Genomic DNA, 26,088 nt, shown 5'->3' with positions numbered 1-26,088 from the left:
TTTATGTTTTCCCTCCCTCCGATACTTGACACAATATAGTCATCGAAACGATTAAATCGAGAAAGATCTCGTGGAAAGAAAAGAAAAAAAAAAAAAAAAAAAAAAAAAAAAACAGAATCACGTTGAAAACAAGCCACTCATCGAGCAAAATTACCCGAGATACAGTAATTTTTAGGATTAAATCAAGCTGCCGGTGCCCCTTGATCTTTTTATAAGTACAGCAGATATCACATGTGTATACATATGTACCAATACCCTCCTCGGTCATATTCCCTGTGAAAAGCATAGCAGGCGTGTATTATAATGAGGGGTGTAAGTAGAGGCGCGCGTGCACAGCCGAGAGGAGGGTGTACCTGTACACAGTGCGCGCGGCTATTCGAAAAGGATGTGTACGGGGGGAGGGGGGGGGGCGACAGGATCTCTGTCTGGCCGGTGGCTGGTGCCGGCTGTGCGATCGCGCCACCGATGGGAGCAGCCAGTCTGCCGGCACGTACCGACCGACGCGGTTGTCGGCTCTGCGCGCGCGTCCCTCCTTCCTCGATCCTTGGCCCCTTGAAATCGTTAACGCGCGTTGTCCAAAAATACCAAAAGGAGCCCACGCGCGGACACTTGGTGCGCGAGGAAATGACTCGTGCTCGACCTCTGCCGATGTCGCCGCGACTGCATCACCAACCGATCGACCACCAAGCCGATACGCCGCTCTGACTCGCCGCCCTTTCTCGAGGACTACCGCCCGTGCGTTCCTTACTATTACAATATATTTTCTCCAATAATCATTCGTTTTTTTTTTTTTTTTTTTTTTTTTTTTTTGATACATACAATCAATATATACACACATTTGTATTTGTATCCCACCTAACATATCGCAATTACCGAAGCTTGAATTTTTTGTTGTTGATTTCTTTTCTTATTTCCACCGTTCGCCGCCACCTGTTAACTCCCCTACGGCTCTTTTTTTCGCAGCGACCCGGACGCTCGTTTTACCCCTTGCCGTTTGTTCTCTCGCGCCACTATGCGTGCAACTCCACGTGCCTTTCTCTCTCTTTTTCCGGCTTACGTATATGTATATAACAGAGGACGATAACGCGCGGGCGGCAATGAAAGTCGCCGCGTGCGTTTTCTTTCCGTTTTTTTCGTTTTCTCAGGTCGTAGGTACACGCGCGCACATAGGAATTTATACGCATGGCTTCCGCGGGCAAGTCGCGTTTGTTTGCATTTGCGCGAGAATGCACCGGTGAAAAACAAATAAAGAAATGGTTTGTGTGGGAGAGCGCGATTTTTTTGTTGGATTTTACAACCGCGAGTTGTGTAACTTTTATGGCCCCTCGTGACTTCCGTTGGTCCTCGTGAACGGAACATTGCACCGAGAGGAGCGCCGATTGCACGTGTCGATCTTGCCTATCATACCCCACACGAGTCAAGTATGCGCGAATAGTATAGTCATTGAGTAGTCCTTGGTTTTTCTAAATGTTTAGGTATGCGTATGGTTACAGTGACTATATTTATGTAAGCGTGTGTGTCGAAAGACGACGGTGATGATTCAAAAGCGGTTGGTGTGTGGTTGGTTTTAATTAAAAATTTTTACCCCCCGTTTCCCGGGACAAGGGCGCACAGTGAAAAACAATAAAGGCCGTGTACGAGCCACAGCCGGGGCCAGGGCGAAAAAACTTGTTTAATCGGAGCAACAACGTCGCGCTTCAAAGTAGCTCGATAAATATTTCATTGCACCCCCCTACCCGAGGCCCTTTCGTCCCCAGGTGCTGCTTCTCGCCCGATTGCCACAGTGGTGGTGGTGGTGTACTGCAAACTTTTTTCTGTCGGATAAGTAGCTACTATTTTTTTTTTTGTACTTTTCCCTGCGTGCCTAATTAAACCGCAATGCAATTAAGCCTCGTTAAGTCAGTCGCGTGGGTAATAAAATTCGCGGCCGCGGGCGAAACTTTTCTCCGGCGTGTTATCAATTTTAACGAGATGAAAATAAGATGCGCTGCGCCGGTGTGCGTGCATTTTTTGTAAAAACATATACACGCGGAAGAGAAAAATTGTTACAAAATAATCGTCCCTCCCTCCGTAAGGTACTTTTCAATGGCTCGGATGAGTACGTAGGCGCAATCCGTATGCGGGAAATAAGAAAGAAAAAACGGACGAAAGACGCGCCAGGACTTTTGCGCGCCGTAACAGAGCGAAAGAGAGAGAGAGAGAGAGAGAGAGTTTTATGAGGGCTTTGTGCAGCCAAACTACTCACGAACATTAAGGGTCATTACAATGGCCATAAATTGCGGGCTGCCGTCTGCCGCGATATTTACGCCATCAATTCAGGGGACGAGTAGTCCTCCTCCTCCCGCGGCCTCTTGTATACACCCATCTATACGCGCGCCTCTGCAGTACCGATTTTTTCGCTCCCGCTTGTGCTTTGATTGAACAAAGGATCGATATATTCTTCTCTCTTCCCTTTTTTTCTCTTCTTCTTCCAAATCAAGTGTCGGCGATTCAAAATTGACGCGCTTCAACGAGATAACGGCCGATAATTAATCACTCGAGAGAGCGAGGTATGAAAACCGCGTATGCTTAATTATTGCGGCTTGTGTGCGCGCGCTTGTATACACGATCGTTGTGCGGGATTTTTGTGAAATTGATAGCGCTCTCAAAGCGTCGATTAATCTAACGATGCAATCTAGGATAATATATACACACCGCGGCGAAAGAGAGGAGGGGAGCGCGTGGTGAATTAATGCCCCGGTATTACGCCAATAGCGCGTCCATCAGGCGTTTAAATGAGGCTGGGTTTTTAATGCCCCGCTTCGTTTTCCCGAAAACAAAAAAAAAAAAAAAAATTACTCGCGAACAAGAAGCACCACCGGTTGATGTATGGGTGTAACTAATTGATTGCTCTATGATCCTGATTTTTTTTTGGGAGGGGGGGGGACAGGATTTTTCAATTTCATCCTTTTTTTGCGGGTATTAATGTTTTCCCTTTTTTTTTAGTTTTTTTAGTCAGCCCGTTGTAGCGCGTGTATACATGTACTCTCGTTAAGTATTTATAAATTGCTTCCGATCGCTCACCTATAGTTACACAGTGAAGGGTTATTAAACTTATTCAATATTACCCATCATATCGGTAAAAAAAAAAAAAAAAAAATCTGTACAGCGCATCCAAGGAGGTACAACTTAAAAAAAAAACTCGACGCTCCGGGCGATACGCAGCAATTTGGTTTGGAGATTCTTTTACACGCAAAGTACTTCTCTCTTCACCCGGTGTACGAGCAAACGTGAGAATAAAAAAAAGTAAATAAAACAAAGGGTGTGTATAAATCACGCTCTGGTCGAATTAATCCGCGTATCAAACTCGATATTAATAAAAAAAATACCTCCGCCCTGAAATGCACTCTGTCACGCTTTGCGGAATACATGATAGATAAAAAAAAAAATCCCTCACCACCGAAATCGGTAATCCCCTTTTATATACGAGCTATACGTGTACGTAAAAATAAAAAAAATAAAATATAGTAAAAAATCTCGACAAAACACGCCGATGATTATCGACTGGTCCCTCTGGAAGCGGACAAGGATGAAAAGGAGATACGAGCTGGTGCAGGGCCGATCGATCTCCTCCGTTATGAATCTCAAGCGAGGCTGCAAGGCAAAAAAAAGCGCCAACGGCCAAAGTTTTTCCGGCACGATCCGAGCAATTATTATCATTGTAGCGTACAGTCGCGGGCTGTTGCTGGATTCGCGGCTTCGGGGAGCCACACAGGCCACGAGCGCGCGCGTAAAGATCGCGATTACCGACGGTGAGTTTAGAGTGGTACGCGAAACTTTTACGCGGAAGGGCGTCTGAGCGACGGAGAGTCTTTGTTTTACTTGATAATTTGGCCGCTAAACCGCAGTACCGCGTTGCTCTCGGCTCGAATTGTCATGAGGTACGTTATACCACGGGGCCCAACTTTGTGTCCGCACTGTGTATATAAATATACGCGCGAATTTGTACAGGCTTGCAACGGAGCGGAACGAATCTCGACTGCCTTTTTTTCTCTCCTCCGATTTTGATGTACACTTGACACCCTTGAATATGAGAAGTTTTCGAGCGAAAATCAAAAGGTAAAAAGAAAGGAATTCTATGTTTTTTGCGAGTTTAATTACCAATTAGAAGTTGCGACCCTGTACACACCGGGGCCACATGCGCATTCCCAAACTAATCCAATCAATTGTTCGAGGGGGCGAGTAAAAACGCGTGCGCGACGACACTCAGCGGATACGATAAATGTATTTTGTTCGTCACTGTGGAATTATTGTTTGGTATCGGCGATATTAGAGAGGAGGAGGTGTTAGCGGTACGGTATCGGTATCCAACCGCAACAGGTCCAATGTGCTGGGTAGGTCAAGCGTGTGGCTTTCAACACAAACGTCCGCTCGCACCTGCTACGGATGCAAGTTCCTTTTTGTCCTGCCTCTAAGGCGCTTAGCTCATCGCCCAATTAGCTCGACCAAATTCGAGCGCACACTATCTGGTAGGGAGCACAAGTTTTAACTTGCATTTTAACGTGTAGAAAGGACTTACGTGTAGAACGGCTAAACGTGACAGGTTTGTTCATCTGCCATTACGATTTAATGCATATACCACGCGCAAGTAGGAAAATCCACGGGGTAAAAATATACATGTAGCTCCAGGTTTATTATGCCTATACCTGACGTCGGGATTAATAATCTCGCGTGATGGTGCAGTTTTCCTTGGCAGCGCAAATCTTGGTTTTTTTTTCTTCTTCGGCCAACAGCTCGTTAATTAGCTCAAGGCTTTTTACGTGTAAATATATATAGACTCGCCGTGGGAAAAGTATATTTTTTTACAGCAAAATACATTCAGAACTCGGATGAATTTGAGCGGCCACTTTGGCGAGTGAAAATTATTTTCCGCGCCGATGAGCCGAGAGAAAAAAAAGGTCGATTCGGATGGCCGAGTGCTTCAACTTTGATATACCAACTACGCGGGGGGATGCGTTAAACTATTTTTTTGTTTTGTTTTTTTTTTTCTTCCGGAATAAACAGGACCAAATGATATCAAACACAGGGGAATTTTTATCGAGTTACAGAAGCGAGCGCGTGCAAAGGGGTGGAGAAAAAGGAGCGCCAGGGAGGTAATTTTCTTGGAGGATATCGGTGCAGCCCGTACTCACCGCGAGCCCGGAAAATCATTAGTTAAACCGTCAAAGACAGGAACCCGGTGTTTTTTTTTTTTTTTTTTTTTTTCATCTTCGCCCCGACCCCGGTTCCTCCGAGCATATAGAACTCGCATATAATATTCATCCCCTCTTTTCGCGGACCCGGGCGGGAAAAAATTCGCGGGCAAAACTTTTTACGCGCGAGCTGTCACGCGTGCGTGTGTATATATATCGACATTTCAATTTTGCCCATAAATTATCCGCCTGCCCGGGGAGTCGTGCCCACCCGCTGTAGGTATATATACACACTTGCGGTTTGTTGTGAAGAAAAAGAAAGGGGGAGGGTTAGCTTTTGTTCCCAGAACAGATTTTTCTTCCCCCACTCCTCGTCCTCTTATGCTCATATTTTTTCGCTGTGTCGCTCATCTCGATACTTCAATTAAAGCGTATATACATATACCGATCAAACTTGCTCAATCAAAGATAAATGCGAAAGGCCCCGAGTAAAATAGTAGCCCCTTGTTTGCGAATTTGCCTCACCAAAAATGTGCGGTTGTTGTAAAGAAAAAGAAAAGGGGAGGGTACACCTTTGTGCCCGCAACAGGTTTTTCTTTCCCCCCCCCCTTCTTTCGCGTACATGTGTTTTTAACAAGTTCATTTATTGTGAATGTAATTTTTTTATTCGCCATGTCGCTGACGAGTACCAAAACAAATCATTACCGATCATCATTATTTGTTGACGCCAAACTTGGGGGCAGGGGGGGGGGTGAAGAAAAAAGGCAAAAGAAAAAATCACAAAGTTCCCGCGTAGGTTGTTCAGAGTTGGAGAGGCCACATTCTTTTCTCCGAGGGATGCACAGAGGCCAAAGACAGACGTGCACGGAGAGAGGGAGAGGGAGTCCAACGTAAACGTCGAAAAGCTTTTACTTAGCCGCGCGCGTAAGGCGACCGCATGTTTTTTTCCCACCCCAACCCCTCCCTCCGCCTTTTCCTATACACGGCTCTTGACTCTCCGGGCTTTTGTCAAAAAGCGGAATCGGAAGTTTTCTAATATGCGCGGAATCCTTTTGAATGTTTGAAATTCAGCGGGAAATCGAAGAAAAGCAGAGAGAGCGAGAGCGAGCCCCGGGAAAACTCGAAAGTCGTTATAGAACTTGAGGGGCGAAAACTTGCTAGCCGGTCGGTCGACCGAGGAGGAGCAGCGCCGTTATTTTTTGCCGGAAAATATGATACCACCCCCCGCGCCTCTTTTCTTCCGTCGCTCATTGTTTCGTGGGGATGCTCCGGATACCCCCCTTTTATATTGCTCGTAAAGTTAATTCAACAAGTTTTCGATTCGCAGTTGCGTGTGCACCCGCCTGTGCGTTATGCATCATTTTTCCCCAACCACTCGCATGGAAAATTTCTTCTTCCCCCCCCCCCCACTCCAACTATACGTACAATTTAAGCGAACCCCAATCAAGCATCGACGGGTAATTAATTTCATTGCCATTTTTTCGGCACCGACTCGACGACCGATCCAATTTGCGCGACGTTTAATTATTCGACCCACACACACACACACACACACACACGTATATGCACGAAGAGAGCGATACACATACTTTTGACGAAGTTTCGGTACACACAATGGCGCACCGAGGGCGAAAAACCACTTAATTTTTTTCAATAAGCAAAATCGTTACATAATGCATATACAGCCACTCAACTCGGCTCGATTGGAAGGTGTGACGACGCGCGCTTCCATGTGCCAATCACATACACACACACACACGTCCTCGTGCACACCCGACACAAGAGTACCGGAGTATAGTGTCCTCTTTTGGTATAACAATAATGATAATAGCACGCATCGCGGGGCGATATTGAATCGCCGACTACAGGGAATTCCGGGCAAGGGGGGGAGGTTCCAACGGGGCGCATTACTATGCAAATGGAATTTGCCGTTCTCTCTGTTCGCGGGTGGTGAAAAAAAAGGGACGGAAAACGCGCGAAAATACGACGCTCGCGCAACAGGATCAAACGTCGCCCCCCTCCCCTTCCCGCGTGCATTTAAATAAAAATATACATGTCGATGGTTGATTGGGAGACTCCACGAGTGACGCGTCCAATCACCACTGGGACTTTCGATCGGCTCGAGTGTTGGACTCTCTTTAATAAGGGGGGGGGGAGGAAGGTACTACGATGCTAGTGAATATACCAAATGATTCCTCAAAATAGCTAAAAGGGCAGGGTTGGTCGCGATAAATTAGCCTCGACGCTTCGTATAGCGTGGGGCGAGAGAGGAAATCGCACCCCGGCAAATCAAAGCGCAATCAGCCCCCGTGGAATGATAAACACGTACGGAGCCGCGGACAAAAAGTTCAAGAGAAATAAATAACAGAGGTATAGGAGGGGGGGGGGGTGCATGGCTTGTACCGGTGCCCGCGCTCCATTACGTATTCGACATGAATGAAATTTCAAATGCAGATTAGCCCGGGCTCTCTCTCTCTCGGGGCACCTGGTTCTCCGCGGTACAGCTTCGGTTCGGGAAAAGAAACCGCTGCTCCGCCGCGCGTGTGGCAAGAGCGAAACAGGAGAAGGGGGCAATCTTGGCGTTTCTAATTAAAATTTCACCACCGCGGCCACTTTGGTTATGCATGCCCCTCCTCCTCGTGGGTTAAACGATTGCGCGAGAGCCTAGACGTGAATCATCGAGGGAGATTCGCCACGTAATGCCTCTTTTTTGACTCCTCGTGTATTCATGTATTCTCACCCACACCACCCCCGTCTTTAAACGCCCCCCCACGAGCCTCGGGGAAGATTCTTAATGATCGCCAATTGCGCGGTTGCTCCCTAAACGATTTCGTTTCCCTCTTCGCGTGATTGGAATATTAATTTACACTCGCGTGGCGCGCGATATCGAGGCACAAAGTAAGATCGGTACGCCGATTCGCCGAACGATCGATCGTGGAGGCAATCGTAACGAGATTTTTTTAACGGCAAATTACCACCATTAGGTCGCGTTGGCCGAGTGGCCCACATATTACTTGCACACCAATCAGCCTCGCGCTCTTTCAGCCTTTTGCGTCTTAGATCTTGTTTTCTCGCGTGTAGTGAAGACTGATCGGCCGTTATCGGCTACCCGGAAACCAATCTCTCGTAGATCATGGTACAGTCGACCGGTTTTGCACGCCATCTCGGTACATTCGTAAACGATCGCACTGTTCGTTTGTTCGGTACACGAGACGTACCGATTTTCCTCTTGAATGTACCGTTAACAAGCAACCCTAAGAAAATATTTATGTACACATATGTGTGTATATCCTCGAATTGTAGTACCTATTGAATTTTAACGTCATTCAAAACGATTGTCTTTTCTTTTCCAGCTCAACTCTATCGACACGGAATGATCGATTGGGAGAGGACACTTTTTGCGGTACTACTGGCTTTGCTGATTTATCCTCGCGATAATTTAGGTGAGTTTGGTGTTTAATACATTTCAAAAGTCCGAAAGCCTCCGAGATTTTTCGAAAGCCCCGTGTCTCAAGTGCAAGTGTAAGACGTTGCAAGACCATCCAACTCTGAATATTGGAAATATATTGGACATTTTTTTTTGTAAGACAGTGGATGGACGGGGACCCTTTTCCCGAGCACATTTTTAAATTACATTCCAAACGCTGTTTGATTTTTTTTTTTTTTTTTTTTTCACTCGCCAGAAGTGACAGTAACATTTTATGAAGAAAAAAAAAAAAAAATGTCACAGCCGCTGTCGTGAATGTTATAAATCAAGACAAACGCAAATCCTTACCAACCGAAGGATTGCCGAAAAAAAAAAAAAAAAAAAAAAAAAAAAACGTAACGTGTAATTACTTTGCAAATCAAGTTAAAAACGCTCGATGATTTACATGACGCTTGATTGCGTTTTACAAACGGGTCGTGCAAGATTAGTTGTATCAAAAAAGCTCTCGGTACGGAGTCAAAAGAAGCGACTTTGATTTTGCGTGATAGTTTGCGCGCAAACGGGGGGATGGGAACTGCATGTCCGCAACTCAGCGATTTGACGGAGCAATCGACAAAAAGTTGTCATACGCGGGACAAAATACGTGTCAAACGGCGCAAGCGTCCCTTTGGCGGAGTCGTTTCAACTCTCAATTACCAAACAGTCGCAACGGAGCTAGTGTATGATATACCGGTAGTGTGGGGTCAACGAGCGACAGATGGACAGATGGACGGACAGAAACGAAGCGCTGCCAGGTGACGGCAAAGTTTCGCGCGATATGCAGATGAAGGCATACAACACGTATTCGTACATACAATGCGGGTTGACGAAATATCGTAAATATATGCACGTGGGGGTATTGTAATATATGACATATATTATATACCTCGGTAGTACAGCAGGAGGGGGACGAGTGATGGCGCTTAATATAGCCCAGTTTTGCCAGCCGAGCACCATGTACCTATACGGTCACTTCATCCCTCTTTTCCCCCATTGCAGGGTACCCCCAATCGTATCCCTGTATGTACTGATGCTCGTCAGAGCGCAAAGTGTGCATTTTACACGAGTACCCGGGTAGGTAAGTATTATGTAATATGTTTGTGTGCCACTCGGTGTTGACGAAAAGCACGTTCGCCCGATCGGTGCGCTCGACTTGTCGGTGGTTGACCGCAAGTTCATCGGATGGCTCGCTATCAATGCTCGTGGGGGGAGGAATCACCTAGGGGTTGAAATGCCATCGCTCCTGTTCGAGGGAGGGGGGATAAACGCGATTACTCGCTGGCGCGAAAAAAAATGATTTTTAACTAACGCTTTAATCGTAACACGTCCTCCTCCTCCTCCTCCTACATTTATGGGTATACCCCCGCACGTGGAATTTACGTACATATATCTTGACCGTGTGTGTGTGCGTTGCAGAAAGTATACATCTCTTGACAGCTCAATCGTCATCTTTTTTTATTCATGCTCATTTGTATTATTAATTGCTCCTGTGAAAGGAAAAACTTTACGCGACATGTGCCTTTCCGTGGAACAAAACACCCCCCTTTCCACCGCTAACGTCGGAATCCTTGCAGCAAGAGAAGGCCCGAGAGAGCTACAGTACAACAGCTCCTCCAACTCCCGATGCTCGAATAATTTTCACTGTTTACGAAAGGACCTCGTTACCAGTACACACGAGAGGCCCAACGTTAATTCGTTAAGTACCGTCGCCCCCGTAGACGCGCGGCTGGGGCATTGCCGTGAAAGCGCGTGTCCCATTTGCTGGGATCGACCGATAAAATACCTTCAAATCGTTACAACGTGGCCCCAATTGTTTATACGTCCACCTACCTGTTGCAAATCCAATACCCGCCAAAGATGTTTCTTGTGCCTTTTTTTGTTTTGCTCGATCGACATCAGAGAGCCGGTGACGAGGAGAGAGCGCGCACTCTTCCCTAATTGACACTCGCGTCTCGAGTGCTCGGCGGGTGTATTTGTCGAGAGCGGCCATTAAAATGGTCCCTCCCCTCCGTCCATCCGTCGTTGTTGCTGGAGGTGCGACAGGAGAGGGTTCCCCGGCTGATAAGCAGCGCCTAATTACCATCGAAAATATTAACGCGGAATTGAATGCAGCTCCCCTTCGAAGAGGGGGTGTATAAAAGAGATAAGAGAGTCGATGGATGGATGGAGGGTCGAACTTTCGGCCAATGGGAATTTTCGCTGCCATCGGCCTTTCACCGCGTCCCTCGGGAGCAAAAACGAGTGATCATTCAAGCTTTTGCGAATAAATTAACTTGGAATTAGTCCTGGTGACTCTTCGTTTCGCGATTGCCCGGAAAACTCGGACGCCTCTTTGTAGTCGTCGACTTCCCAAGCGCAGAAAAGTCTCCATCGCATGCACGGCTTCGCTGTGTATATGCGTATACACGTTGGGGTTTCTTGCTCTGATTACCACAACTTTGAAGATAACTCCTCGTTGCTCGAAAACGATAACCATTGGCGAACAAGTACATAGCCACACACGAAATGCGTAACGTGTCAGGATCATTTGGATTTGGCTTTCGATATTCATGACGAGTACAAATGCAAAAAACGTAATGCCATTGGGATACGTGACGTGGAACGAAATTAATTAAATTTCCAATAGAATTGTATAATACTTAGATTATTGGCTCAGGAAAGTAAAAAGCAAGTAAAATAAACACTTTGTTGCTTAAAGTCATTGGTTTTTAAGAAAAAAATTATATCAAGATCCGCTGTTCTCCTTTCGTAGATGGGCCCGAAAACTTTCATTTTTTTCCCTCTATCTGTCATTGTCCTCAGCATCGCAATTTGATGAGGATGCGAGCACAGCATCCTTTCGACGTAAATGGCCTCAAACAAGTCGGTGGTTCTAAAAAAAAAAAAAAAAAAAAAAAAAATACCCGGCTATTTTCCTTCGAGCGAAATATAATGTATTTTATACAGTATACCGAGTTTGGCGCACACAACTCGTTCACTCGAAATTATTTCGTCATCAAGAGAGATCCTCCGAGATTATCGCGAGATTACTTTTCTCCCCCACCCCGTCGTATCGCATTATCAGTGTTACGTGTTAAGTGGGCCGGTCTTCATTTTCGTGATCTTCTTATCCAATTATCTTGGCCCCGCTGCCGAGCAGCTTGGATTAAAGAGAAATGAAAAAACAAGCAAACAAACACTTCCTCCGTCTTGAGAATGCTCCGCGGAACCCGTGATACTTTCGAAAAAAAAAAAAAAAAAAAAAAAAAAAAAAGAGTAGACGCGCTAAAAATTAACTTTTCACTCGGCGAAAATCCCCCATTTTCGGATGGCATTTGTTAAAAAAAAAAAAAAGAAACGTCCCAACAAGTCAAACAAAATTGTCGAAAAGCCCGGTAAAAAGCGCATGGGTTTCCCCCGAACCGTTGACAAATCAAACAGCCGAGCAGCTGGTACGTTTATATACATATATACATGGGAAGTTTCGCGGAGCGCGCTTCTCTCCTTGCTTGTTTTGGAATATCAGCGCCGTAACTTTTGGCCCGTGAGGATGTATTATTATAATAAACCCAGTTTCTCCCCTTCCACGTATATACACATACATATATTATATACCGTGTCAAAGTCTTAATTAAACACAATATACAATGAGAAACGCGCGCTCCCTCCTCGAGTGAACGAACGAACGATGAAAAAAAAAAAAAAAAAAAAAAAAAAAAGAGTTACACCCGTCAAATGCAGTACAACCTGTCCGGGGGAAAACAAATGAAGGAAACAATAGTTCCAGGGGATAAAAGAAAGAAACGATGCGCGCGGTTATAAGTGAGTAATTTAATAATATCCGCCGATGGGGGGTGAGTTCTTAATTTCGCACGCGCCATTTGCCGCTGATGCCGCTCTCGTTTCATTGAGCAGCCCCTGTTATATTGCACCAACGCCGATGTTACGGCGCACCCATAACGGCTCGTCGTCGCATTCCACGCGCCATACAGGTGCAGTAAAGAGATGTTGGTGGATATCGGTAATATCGGGGCAAAAGTGCAGCGTGTATGTACAGAGGAGAGGATGAAATTGCTCGGCGACTCGGTCGCCACGGGACGGGGGTTCGGTGCATTAGCAGGTGCGGGGCTTCCCACCCCCTTCCTTCCTTCCTCCCTTCGCATTTCCCGCGAAATTCTATCGGTGCCGATCAACGGCTCTCTCACCGCGATAAGTGCGTACATGATGCGGTGTGCAGTCGGGCTTTCTCCATCGGAGTGGTCGAAACGCTCGGTGAATGGCCAGTCGGCGGGTTCGGCCCGGTGATGGATTATTCCGCTGTTGGCTCTGATTGTGCGGTCGTTTCGTTGGTTTCGTCGCCAGTTGCCAGTTTTCATGTCACTCGTTCGACGAGGGAGCGCGCGTTTTCGAAAAAAAAAACGTACGCGTTTGGATCAAAGGGTACTTCTATACCCGTAGTTTTTTTTTTTTTTTTTCATCATATTCGTTGAGTATGCACAAATATACACGTGGCATCGATGCGTCATTAGCGAAAACCGAATGATGATTAGCCCCCGTAATTATTACAGGAATGCAATTGATTGCCGTGATGACTTTCTAGTCTCTGTTCGACGTACGCGAGACCATCAACGTCAACATAATGTATCCCGTGAGCTTTGGTTTGGGAAATGTTTAACAAAAAATGTTTTCTGCATCTAATATTCCAATCCAAAAACCACACGACCCCCTGACGTATATATATATATATTATCTCGAAGGGTCTAACCGAGCTGCTCCCCTTGATGACAGTTATGGCATAAAAATCCCCGAGAGCCGTAGGAGAGGAATTAAAATTCTTGGGCCACCACACTTATTTATGTGGAATGCCGCAGCGGCGTCGTCCATATATATGCTCTGCCGGGCAAAATGAAAATTGCAATAATGAGCGAAGACGGGGCAAGGTCCCTGGAAAGGTCCGCGTTCCACGAGTGCGAGGCTCGTTCATCTTGTGATTCTTCTCTCCCCTTCCCCTTGTGCCTTTTTCCTTTTCACGCGCGCGCTCCAAGCGTATCGCACAAAAGGCCCCTGCCTCTATACGTGTAAAATGGTCCATCGATCGGAATGGCCCTCCATGGCCAGTTGATTTCCATCGCGGCGCCGCCGACAATTACAACACGCTCGAAATTTTTCGAGTTAACGATCAACGATCTCACGGGTGTCGAGTGTACTTCAAAGCCGATGGAAACGCGCGCGTACAAGTGTTTGCGCCTCGCGGCCATGCAGTGCAGGCTCCTCTATTTTTTCCTTTTTTTTCCTTTTTTTTTTTTCGGTATTCCATTCGTTCCGTTTGGTCTATAGGTGCGTCGCGATGGCGGCGTGTAAATAAAACAGCGGGCCGGCGAGTTTAATTGTCTCTTCTTTTCCAGGAGGAGCCTTTCAGCCGGAATTCACGAAGCCCCTGGCAAATTTGACGGTGCCGCTCGGCAGGGACGCAGTTTTTACGTGCCACGTCGAACACTTGGGCGGCTACAAGGTGAGCCATTCCTCCCTCTACACTCGTTTTATTTTCGATCGCTCTCGCCCGCGCGTGTGTGTGTATCGATCTCTCGTCGAGCTCCGCTTTCCCAGGAGTTTCCCATTAAATCTCCGGCTTGACGACAGAGACCCTGGGTCTTTCTTCTCCTTTTTTTTTTTTTTTTTTCACCATCCACGCGATAATGAGCCCTGTAGGATAGAAGACTCATCCACGTATACGCGCTGCTCTCCCCGTCAATTTATCATCGCGGCGATGATCTAAAAGGTAATCTCATCGGTAGCAGCCTGATAATTTTTCTCACCGATACCATGGTCAAGGTGGCGATTACCGATCGCTTATATAGATTTTTTTCACTTGATATATAGATTAGAACTTTATTGAGGCCTTGTGGCTGTGCCATGTCTGGCCCTCAGATAAAAATACACAGAAAAAATCATAAACAGTAACAATAAGTATACATAGTGTAAAAATAAAAATAAGGATACAAATTTTAAAGGTACAATGAATATTTATAACAAGGTTCGTAGAATTTAAAAATGGCGCATAAACTGTTTAATTAACGACTTAGAAACAAAAGAATAAATGTATACGGGTAGTATGAAAATAAGTGAGGAAAAATATTAGAGAATAGATAATGTAAGTAGTAGGTATTGATGACACGGGGAATTGGCTTTGCTCGACAGGTGGGCTGGGTGAAGGTAGACACCAAGGCGATCCAGGCGATCCACGAGCGCGTGATAACCCACAACCCGCGCGTCTCGGTATTTCACGGCGACCACACGGCTTGGAACCTCCGCATCAAGGGCGTACAGAAGGAGGATGAGGGCCTCTACATGTGCCAGATCAACACGGACCCGATGAACAGCCAGGTACGACAGAAAAAAAAAATCGACTATACCATAACTGGTTCATAATTTTTTTTTTTCACCTACAGCGCGAGTTGAAACGGTTAAACTACGTTAAATAGAGTCGAGAATATTTTGCTCGGCGGAGAGAGCACGAGGAACAGTGCGTGCCGTAGTTCGCGTAATTGTGTGCGAAACGAGTGGTTTTTATTATTTTTAAATTAATTTTCAGCCGAGTTTTCCTTTGAGAAAAAGCACGTACACGAGGCTGTGCGATTCAAAATTCCGCGTTACCGCGACAAGAAGATCATTAGCGCAGTTTAATTGTCGGAGCTTTAATTAAGGAAGAAAAAAAAAAAAAAAAAAAAAAACAACGCACGAAACAAAACAAGCATATTGTTGCACGTACCATGCACACTTGCAAGTGCATCAAGCCGCACCGCGCCGATGTCGGTGGGGCGTCGAAGCGTACGCCCATGTACGTTGTTTTTGGTAAACTCACTGCAGCGCGGACTTGATAGAGCCATTATACTCCCTCTGCCGCGGAGGTGTTGGGGGATACTTACGTGTATCCCCTGCATGCGGGTGCACAAAGAGTCGGCGCCGCGCGAAAGCCCATCTAGACGAGGGGGGAGGGGAAAAAAAAGGAAACAATGGAGAGTGAAAACGTTGTGTGCATATATATATATACATAAAGTCGGGCGCTTTCGGGCGGCTTTCGTTAATTAACGCGACGGAGCTGTAATAATTAAGGCATAAGTCGTCGTTGTTACTTTCCAGTTACGCGCGACAATATCCCCACGGCGTTACGTTCCGCTTGGTCCCTCTTAGCGCCGCACTTGGGAGGGAGAGGGGGCGTACAAACATTTTTGTTAATTGAAAAGAAACTGCTGGGCTCTGGGGAATTTAACTTTATTCCATTCGAAGGGTTGGCAGCTTTCGCGTTTTTTCACGATTCTTTTCGTTCAATCGAGCAATTTTCGAGCTCAAATCCATGAAGCAATATCGCAAAGTGTTGTCCACCCTACCATTGCCGTGGGGATATTTATATTTAAATTCGTCAATTGACAAAGTCATTCGTGCAAATATGACCCCCCCAAAATGGGGGCGCATTATAATGCAGATGATATCATCGCCGTGCGTATGCACGGTACAAAGGGACACACGCGTCATTATTATCGATTAATTTTGTCATGCAGGGATAGAGGGCTTCGACAAATTTTACGTTTTGACGCGTGACGCGAGCGAGAGAGAAAAAGGGAGCGAATAAAATAAGTCCCGAGTGAATAAGCGTGGCGTCGAGTAATTCCCGGTGGCAGCGAGAGAGCTAGCCGAGAAATATCTTGATCAACAAATATATGCAGCTGAATGAAACAAATTATTCCGTCTGAAAAGGCCCTAACGAAGCCCACGGGCTCTCCAACGTCGGCATCCCGAGAGAACGAAGAAAGGCGCCTCTCCCGTCAAGAGCGTCCCTCTTTCGGAGCCCCTTATCCCTCTCGGCAGTACTGCGAGGAGGTGGAAAAGACTCTCCCGTGACTAATGAAGTCCGCCGCTTCGCGCGCGTTCAACTGCTCCCGCGTTTACTCGTGTATAAGTATGTGTTGCACCTAAAAAGGGCTATAACGTAGGAAAAAAAAAAAAAAAAAGAAAATATCAAAGTACGAGCACCACCACGGGTGGCTTAAGGTATATAGGAACGGGGAGCCAGAGTTTGCGGCAAAAGGTTCGATGGAGTTTCAAAGCTCGGGGCTCCTACCGTCGGCGGTTTGATCGTCTTTTCTCTCCCACTAGCCACCCTCTCTCTGGCTTTTCGTTGTGTCTGTATACTTTTCTTTGGTCAAACGGGTCAGAGGAACGAGCGGAAGGACCGCCCTCTCGCGATGTATGCGTCGGCCGGCCCACACGCTGACTCGTACTACTTAAAATTACGTTCGCGGCCGATACGCGCTCCCGCTTTGTAACAACGGCCAGTCACTTTGATTGTTTCACTTGTATATTTGTACGTGCTCTCTTTAGTTTATCAGTTTTTTTGTTTATTCGGATCCTATATATATATATATATTACGTTTTCGAGGGGTGTGGTCGCGCTTTTACAACTATTCGTCGATCACGTAAAATTCATGCGCTTCGTTGATGAAGCATTCCTGGCAATTCATTAGGAGGGAGGGCACTCGATTTTTCTCCCACCGGCGGAAAAGTATAAGTTTTCCCCTTCGAAATCCGCTTTTACCGGTGTACCCGATCGAAGGCTAGCTTTTACACCGCCAACTCCGTCGAAAGCTCACCCTCGACGAGTGGTATAATAGTCGCGCTCTCACAAAAAAAGCCTGCCTTGACGGCTAAACTTTTTCAGCGCTGCAGGAGGACTCCGTCTTCCTCTCCCCCCCCCCTCGTGGTCGCGGAAATGTTTCATTTCGCCAGAAAAATTGAAAACACGTCTTTTCAACCTTCGCACGAGATAATGAAAAGAGACAATACAAAAAAAAAAAAAAAAAAAGAAAGAAAAAGAAAAAAAGTGAGCACTGTACGGTGCAATTAGCGCATACTCGGGGTAAAAGGCCGACGAGAGGGTCCTTTTAGAGGGACAGCGAGCGTTTTAATATTAATATGCCATAATTACCCAGCCACGGTGTACAAGTGAGTTGTCGCGGTCGTGCACGCAGTGCAAAGCCATCAGGGCGCATCAGCGCGAGGACGCGTAAGTACCATCCTTGTACATAATATGTATTATATGTAGCGTCGTGCTCGCCTCTACAGCTACTATATACGCCTGTGACCTGTACAGAACCGCTTGCTCTGCTGCCCTACTCTCCCCACCGCCCCTTCTTCATGCCTCCCGCGGCACGTGTTTCCGCACTCGCGTTTGCCATGATGTTGGAAATCGAGCCAAATGCGTGACTTTGAACGAGCCTCGCCGTTTGTTCAGCGACGGGGTGGATATACTGTTTTTTTTTTTTTTTTTTTTTTTTAATCAATACATATTGTCAAACAAATCCAACGTATTTGTAAGTGTACAGGTACACCTGCATGTATTCTCTCTACGTAAAGCATAATATTTGCTCATTCGTACTTGGGGTGCCCAGTGCCGCATTACAAGGTCGAATAAAAGTAAAATTCGAGAACAATGGACAATTGTTTAATACCGTTGATTCTCAATTACCACGTTGTAAGCGTACACCTATACGTTTACAATTTTGCGGTAAATCTCCGTGAGTCGATCGATAAAGTGCCGTATCCACACAATATTTCAATCAGTGCAGAGCACCAACGTAATCCCTCACCTCTGGGGTGGTCATATTAATGGTACACGCATCAGCTTCCTCGTCTCAAAACCGTATAGATGCCCCGCATCCAATTAAAGGGCTCCGTGGCGTTGTACAATGGGGTGTGGAAGTACACGTGCTCCCCTCACACCGCAACCGATCTTCGAAGCTGTAGCATCAGCCTCATACTTTTTTTTTTGTTCTTCCGCAACTCTACACAGGCAACTCTTGTATCGTTAATTTGTTTCTCTTTAAAAGACCTTTTCCCTCGGGATCACCGACGTGACGATCCCACAGATGGTATATAGAGCGTATCGTAGTCACGGTGTCATATCGAAGGGCGCACCTGCCAGGGTGCAACAGCGCGCGGGGTGTAAGCGTATCCATAGAAATGTATAAATCAAATATACTTGGTGTGTTTTCCAGACGGGCATGTTGACGGTCGAGGTGCCCCCCGACTTCATCCCTGGCGAGACGTCGGGCGACATGGTTGTTGCCGAAGGACGACACGTAAGTAATGCATTTCCCGAAGCGCCCTCCTCTCCCATTGTCTATTTTCGCCCGCGTGGAAAGTCAATCGCGGTGGTATCAATAAAGTGTGCATCTCGATGACTTGGCGTCTTTTATTTACACCCCTTCTCGAAGATGTCATGTATGATTGGGCAGCTTTTCGAGACAACAAAAAAAATCAGGCTTTATTTTCAATCCCGTGAACGCTGAATCGAGGGTCATCACGCTGTTGTCCTCGAAACAACGATGCAACTTTTACACGATGTATACCCAGTGACTTTTTCACTCGCGACGGGGCATTAAATGGATATACAAAATTGAGAAAGTACCTATACGTGTTAAAAAAATAAAAGTGACACTTCGATACAGTATATCGTGCTTGGCCCTACGATGAGTCACTTGTAAAGAAACAGATCGAATCGATGCACTTGGATGCCTTGCCGAGGTGCTTCATTAAAAGTCCAAGCTTCGGATTCGCTCCGTATCAACGGTGTCGTCGGTTGTTTTCCAACAAATTAAATCACCCGCTTCAGCTCGACGCGAAGCGACGGGTTTCCAAAGGAAATTGGAAAACTCGTCTTTACTCACGTAAAAACACTTCCGAGGGGAGCTATTGTACATTATCGAGTAAAGATTCGGAAATATCGGTCAAGATTTTAAGGCTTACTCGAAAGACAAACGAAGCATGCGAGCGCTTTTTTCTTTCGAAAATATACCGTGGAGCAAAAAAGTACAAATAACAAAGTGAACGAAATTAAATGATTGAAGCTTGATGTATCCAAAACTGATTAATATAGTCCATGTATTTTACAATTTAATGAAATTGCGTTGAAATGTGGAAAATGCCAGGTATGAGGGGTAAAAATGTTTAAAAAAATCTGTTTCCAACTCCAGTGTACACTATAGCAATGGAATTCGGGAGCTAAATACGCAATTGTATAATTTTCAGCAAAACCATTTAGCGAAAATTCTCAAAATACCTGGAAAACGCTCGACTGTTGGAATTCAACAAAATCACATTAGCAACGATTCGTTCCTTTAACAGTAATGTTAACGCTAAAAAAAATCAAGCAAACGATTCCAACGGTACTCGTGTCACACTTAATTTTTGAATACGCCAAATCAGCAGACGCGGTAATTTTTCCCGGCCCCTTTTTCCAAGGAGCGAACGTTGGGGGGGGAAAAGGAGATGAGGCACTTGGACCCGCGTTTTAGAAAATGTAAACGTAATTTCAGGCGCATCTGCGCTGCCGAGCCACGGGCATCCCTCCCCCGCGAGTCAGCTGGCGCAGGGAGGATCAAAAGGAAATAATTATTCGGGAGCCGAGTCACGATAAATCACCGAGCTCCAATGAAAAGTTTCGAGGTTGGTACTATAAACTTTGGCAGCACCTCTTGAAAACGCCCCCCCCCCCCCCCACCCGTTTCCCTCGCGATCCAACTCCTGCAATTCATCCTTATTAACAATAACCCGGATCCAGTTATTCACCTCTTTTTTTTCCATTTCTAGAATTAATATCGAGAAAAAAAAAATGAAATATTCAACTTTTACGATCACAAATCTCATTTCACCGGCCCAAGGACGCTAATCAAAAGAGGGTCGAGGGCCCGTGCTCGGGAAAACGTCGCTTTTCTCTCGTCTCTTACGTACAGGGTTTTTATTGTTGTTGTTTGTCATTACAGTTAGCCGAGTCTTCGAGTACGTCGGTGAGGACCTCAATCTGACAAAGATCAAACGAGAGGAGATGGGCGTCTACAATTGCATAGCGAGTAACGGGGTGCCCCCCAGCATCAGCAAACGCATCACCGTCGACGTGCACTGTTCGTATCATGACAAATGTGGAAGCTTTTTTTTTCATTTTTTGATATCATTAGTCATCGTGAGTTTACGATTGATTTTTTACGCGGATTGGCGGGTTTTTCTTTTCCTTTCAACGAATTAAATCTTTTTCCGCGTCACTGAACGTAATCTAAATGATTTTGCATGAGTTATCAGGCATCTTTTTTTTCCAATTGGAGAAAATTTATTTTTCATGACACAGCAATATTTATTTGTTCTCGTACAAATGCTGCTATACCTGAAAAAAAAAAAAAAAAAAAAAAAAAAAAAAAAAAAAAAATCGATTAATCAATACGTCTGGCGCCGAATGTTTGTCGGAGTTTCGATTCATGAACCTTTTACCGCGTCATTTTGCTCTTTTTAACTGACAATTTGCGGGGGACGGATGTGTGTCAACAGTTCAGCCGGAAATACAAGTGCCGAATCAACTGGTCGGCGCGCCCCTTGGGACCGACGTCGTCCTCGAATGCATTGTCCAGGCCTTTCCGCAATCAATTAACTTCTGGCGGAACAATAACAGTAAGTTCACTACGTACATCACGTGATTGTACCTTTTTTTTCCAATCATTTGATGAAATACGTAGGAAGCAAATATGGTGCATCGGTTAAAAAATTGCTTCGTTCATTAGGAAGAGGTGCTTGACTTTAGTACCATAGCTAATTAAGATTTGGATCGAAGAAAAAGCGAGCACGAGATTACAGTGAAAATAAATAATTTGATTTCGATTTTTGTTAAAGAAAAAATTATAGTTCAAAGAATTGTGCTTGTTCTCTTGTAGAATTATACTATGATTCGCCACTGAAAGATACATTGTTTTTTTTCAAAGAAGATGCTTTTTTTAATTAGCTGTTTATTTTATCGGAAAACCTCGAAATATTTCCAAGCAACAAAGTGAAAAAACTGTTTTTCGTTCAACACTATTTAAAAAAATATAATCTAAGCATTTCTTTATTTTATGTGACTTTTTTTATTAATTACAAGTATTACAAGACTGTACGTATTTGTTGACAATATACTTCATCAGTTAAGGTTTTTGTATGTAAAAAAGTACTTGTTTGGAATGACAATGCAGTTTCAACGATAATCCTGGCAAAAAATTTGCGTAATCAAGTTCCATCTGTTGCTCGACGATGAAAAACGAATCCAAGATAATCGTCCGATTGACTAACTGAAAATAAGAGAAACCTCACCAAGTTTGAACGAAACGGAAAAAAAGTAAACCATTAGACAAGGCAAAGAATATCAAAAGCAAAAAGCGTGTGAGTCGCAAAAGAGGGAGGAGAAACCGCGAAAAGATAACCGGCACCGCGGAAGCCCGCAAAAATGCGCACGTATCCGCACAGAGAGAGGATCAGTTTCGGTAACTGTTGGCTCGCATTACCAAGCGCATCAGACACGATCCGAAAGCGAAGGAGCCGACCGCAACCCCACAGCCGCGTCCAAGTTCATCAACTCGCCCTCCACGGCAGCTATTTCCCTGATCGGCAAAATAAGGCACGCCCCCAACCGCGGCAAGCTCCGTTGCCCCCAAACATTGTTTTTCCATTCAAAAAGACCCCGATCGCGCTGTTTTCCGCCGCGTCGTATCGGTATAAGCACATTACCGATCCTTTTTCCCCCTGTGCAGTCGATCGAGCAAGTTTCAACATCGATGATCCCACCCAAACTACGGTAGACCCCTCGCTTCGTCGTGCTACTGTTGGCGCAAGCCACTCGTTTCTCCGCGTCCGCGGCTGCAGAGCGAACGCCCTCGATGCTCAAGCGCGGCCGAATAGTTGGACACCCGTAAGCTGATATACCGAGCTTATCTTTGGCTGCACAGCTCAGCGGTGGCTTCCCGTCATTCGCCGATAAACTCCGCCGATGGATGTTTATTGAGTTTGCGGCCGGCGAATGAGCCACGGGAAGGGGCTTCGGTGCTACGGGAAAGTGTTAAGTTTTGCTCTGTTCTTTTTTTTTTTATTAAAGATACGATGATCATATCGAGCGGCCGGCACGAGGTGCAGGTGGTGGCCAAGGCGCCGGCCAAGGCCCACGGCTCGTCCCATCCGAGCTTTAAGCTGAAAATGCTGCTGACCATACACAATTTCACGAAACAGGACGTCGGCAACTACAAGTGCGCCGCCAAAAATTCCAACGGGGAAAACGAGGGCAGCATACGGCTGTACGGTGAGTTATTGTTTTTTTTTTTTTTTTTTTTCTGCAAAGGTGTCTTATAGCGAGTGATCTCGCAAACAAATTTTTGCTGGGAGTCCTCTGGGATCGAGAAGAAAATGTTCCGAGGCACACCTGTGGGCTGAAGAAGATTCTCATCTCCCTCGGAAGTATGAGGGAAACCGCGAACGTGTCCCATTTTTTTTGGGGGGGGGGTTATTTCAGGCTAATGCGATCAGCGTTCTGGTAAACTGTGAAACGAAATAAAAGTGCAAATGAAATTTTGTTTTCACCAAACCATAATTTTCTCGTGTGGAACATCCAGGCGAATCCATGGTCGTACGCGTAAGGGAATTTGCTCGAAGATACTCTTGGAAAAAAAAAAAAAAAAAAAAAAAAAAAAAAAAAAAAAAGAAATAAGTAAATAAACAGAGAGCAAAAGAAGGGAGAAAGAGACGCGTTTGGCCGTGTACATGCATCCTCACTTTGGGACGCCGGGAGGATGAAGCCTTCCGGGATTTTCAGAAGATAAGACGCCCGGGCGCAGAGTGTCGAGGACGAGGGGGGGATGTATATAGGCAGGGAAAGAGAAAAAGGGGGTAAAAAGTACAGACACACTCTGGCGCGAAATTATATTTCGAATTCCCCCTTCGAGCGCCGTGGTGGTGGTGGCGCATGCACGCCGTGTGACTTGTTTCAATTTTGTCTGCCCTATCTGTCTGTCTTTTACCAGCCAAACATACGTGTGTACATCCCTACCTGCAAGAGCACAACTTTTCGTTTCACTTTGCCAGAATGAATAGTAATGTCGCTGCGGCAGCGATGGATGAGAAACCCTTATTGCCACACAAACCGAGATATTTTGCAATTAAAAGACCCCGACCGCTGCGTCTTACGAACAAGCTTCATCGTTATACTTGCACCATCAAAATGAAATGACGAATTGTTATTATTGTTACTTTTTTTTTTTTTTTTTTTTTTTTTTTTTCCAAAGAGTCAATCAAGTTTTACCAATTTTCCGAAAAAAAGAATACAGCGTAGAATTTTCCATTACATGTTTAATTTGCCGACGAGCGAATTTATTAAGCGTCGCTCGCTCCTCCTATCCCTTTCTCCACGTGTACAGCGAACGGCGCAACGTTAACGTCGAAAGGGGCTGTAGGGGGATGGGGGGGCAGGAGCGACCAGAAGTTAATATACCTACAGGCGGGGCAAGCGGGACTTTATTACACAGGCCGATATTAAAATCACCGAGCAAGGGTCGCGTCGTTGTCGTCGCATCTCGATATTTCACCTCTTGTCTTGAATTTCCTGCCATTGCTCGAAAAACATTGAAATTATTTGTCCACCGACACACGTCTGTCGCCCCCGTACTCCTCCTCCCCCGGCAAACAATTACCTTTATTACCCTACCAAGTATTTTTCATCAGACAACCAAGCGCAGGGGGGTGGGCTCAGACGGCTCTGCAGCGTAGACGCGAAATAATTTGATAAACCAATGCAAGGCGCTTTCGCTCTCGCTTCATTTGATTAACGTTGCGAGCCGCCCTTCGTGCCCCCAGCGCTGGACCACCACCACCACCATCACGGCAGCAGCGGGGAGTATACACCTGTAGTCGTCTTATTTCCCGAGGAGAGGATTGTTGGAGGATTTAACAGAATCAGGCGTCTGACCCCCCCCCTCCTCCTCCTTGTCGTTTTGTGTTTACCTTGAGCTTCCTCTCCGCTTCATTACTTCGCTGTTCTTTTCCCTTTCCTCTATTTGTACGGATAGGGGGTCGGGGGACAGACAAAAAAAAAGAAAAGATTTTTCACTAATTACGTTTTCCCCGGGGATTACAATTACAAATTTTGCTTTGTCCACTTTCGCCCCAAAGTGGGCTAAGCAGATACGGGCACGGGGACTCATTTGAATACCCCTCGGAGGAGCGTGTACCTTTTTTTGTCCCTCCTCTACCTCTCGCGATATTCCGCAAGTTTGCGTTCTCTCCTTTGACGGGGTGTCGGGGAAAAAAATAAAAATTACGGGATATCTGTTTGCAGACATAACGAGCGTCGTGAAGCAAAAGTCACCGGGGGAGTATTCGCACGTCGAGCACCAGTCGGGTGGCTTCAGCGGCGAGTACGGCAACAACAACTCGTCCATGAAGATCGAGCGCTGGGACACGTTGGACAACAATGCGGTCATGGACCCAAACACCAAAGCCCCGGTGAATGGTAACTCGGGGACAAAACGGCCACGGGTCATAAGGCGCCACCCCAACCACCAGCACTCGCTGGCCAGCGGTTCGTGTTGCAAGGCCCTCCTGGCAAGTCTGCTGCCGCTTTTGCTCTACTGCAGGTGATCACGGTAATCACGTATTGATGATGTTGCGTAGGTTTGGCGGGGATGGCAAGATGTGACGTGCAATACTCTGTGGGGCGAAGCTTTTTTTTGTTCATGACGTTTCGGTTGAGACGGATCGGCGAAGCGTTTTAATATTTTTGTGCGCGTATATAAAAAAAGTCTGTCGAGTAGGTCGGTCGTAGAGTATTGTGTGCGTAAAGGAGGTGCACTATAGTCGGAGCTTTTTCAACGAATATAACATTGTGATCGAATAAATGTCCCCTGCCCCCCTTTTGTATTTTAATTCCAACGGTTGACCAGAATTGGGGAGATCCAATGAATTTTTACGAGAATGTTGACGTTGACGTTTCCTCGAAATGCAGCTACACGACAACAATTCCTGCACTCTTGTTTATTTCATGCGGTTTTTTTTTTTTTTTTTTTTTTTTGTAACGTTTTTGAACTGAATTTCGTCACCTCGTTCGGACGTTTACTTTGATGTGGACAGACTTGGGCACGGACATACTTTTATTGAAAAAGCTAATTTTTCGCTAAAAGTGTAATGCTTTATTTATGCTAAGAAACTTTTTTTTTCTAACTACCCCCATATTTACAATACAGTGCTTGACAAAATTTCCAACTAAAAGGATAAATTACAATTTGGAGGAAGAAAAATTGTAAAAGTATCTAAATATTTGATTCAAAATAACGTATGAAGTACAGTAATAAGTATTACATTGCACTTTGCACTGGGATAAAAAGAAAAAAAAACTTTTGTTTGAATATGTTGAAAAATCCATGAGATTATCGTGTCCCGAGTCTGGACGTAGAGCAATTCATGTACGTTCGTTTCAGAGAAAAAAAGGGTACCCTCACACTTTTTTATACTTCCATTGTAGGCAAAACGCGAGAATATAGGTATATTATTAATTTTAGATTAGAAAGACTTTTTACAAACCACGAGCTTGAGTGTAAAAAACTAGCCCTCGTTGCACCGAGACCAAATAAATTTTGT

At 45.5% G+C, this 26,088-nt stretch overlaps 1 protein-coding gene across 1 annotated transcript; it reads left to right on the top strand.

Annotated features, from left to right (window-relative positions):
- Positions 1 to 497: 497 nt before the first annotated feature.
- Positions 498 to 25,101, top strand: LOC106645496 (lachesin). Its single transcript, XM_014361378.2, has 10 exons — positions 498 to 735; positions 8,525 to 8,614; positions 14,022 to 14,128; positions 14,815 to 15,000; positions 18,669 to 18,752; positions 19,989 to 20,118; positions 20,436 to 20,573; positions 20,992 to 21,111; positions 22,562 to 22,762; positions 24,791 to 25,101. The coding sequence occupies exons 2-10, from the start codon at positions 8,545 to 8,547 to the stop codon at positions 25,090 to 25,092; spliced, it is 1,338 nt and encodes a 445-aa protein (XP_014216864.2). The 5' UTR covers positions 498 to 735; positions 8,525 to 8,544; the 3' UTR covers positions 25,093 to 25,101.
- Positions 25,102 to 26,088: the final 987 nt, after the last annotated feature.

The sequence above is a fragment of the Copidosoma floridanum genome, unplaced genomic scaffold, assembly GCF_036245765.1.
Source record: "Copidosoma floridanum isolate Cflo_tuat_1 unplaced genomic scaffold, Cflo_Japanese_pri ptg000019l, whole genome shotgun sequence".
NCBI classification, from domain to species: Eukaryota; Metazoa; Arthropoda; class Insecta; order Hymenoptera; family Encyrtidae; genus Copidosoma; species Copidosoma floridanum.
Note: the sequence above shows the minus strand (reverse complement) of the source record. Positions and strands in the feature narration are given on the sequence as shown.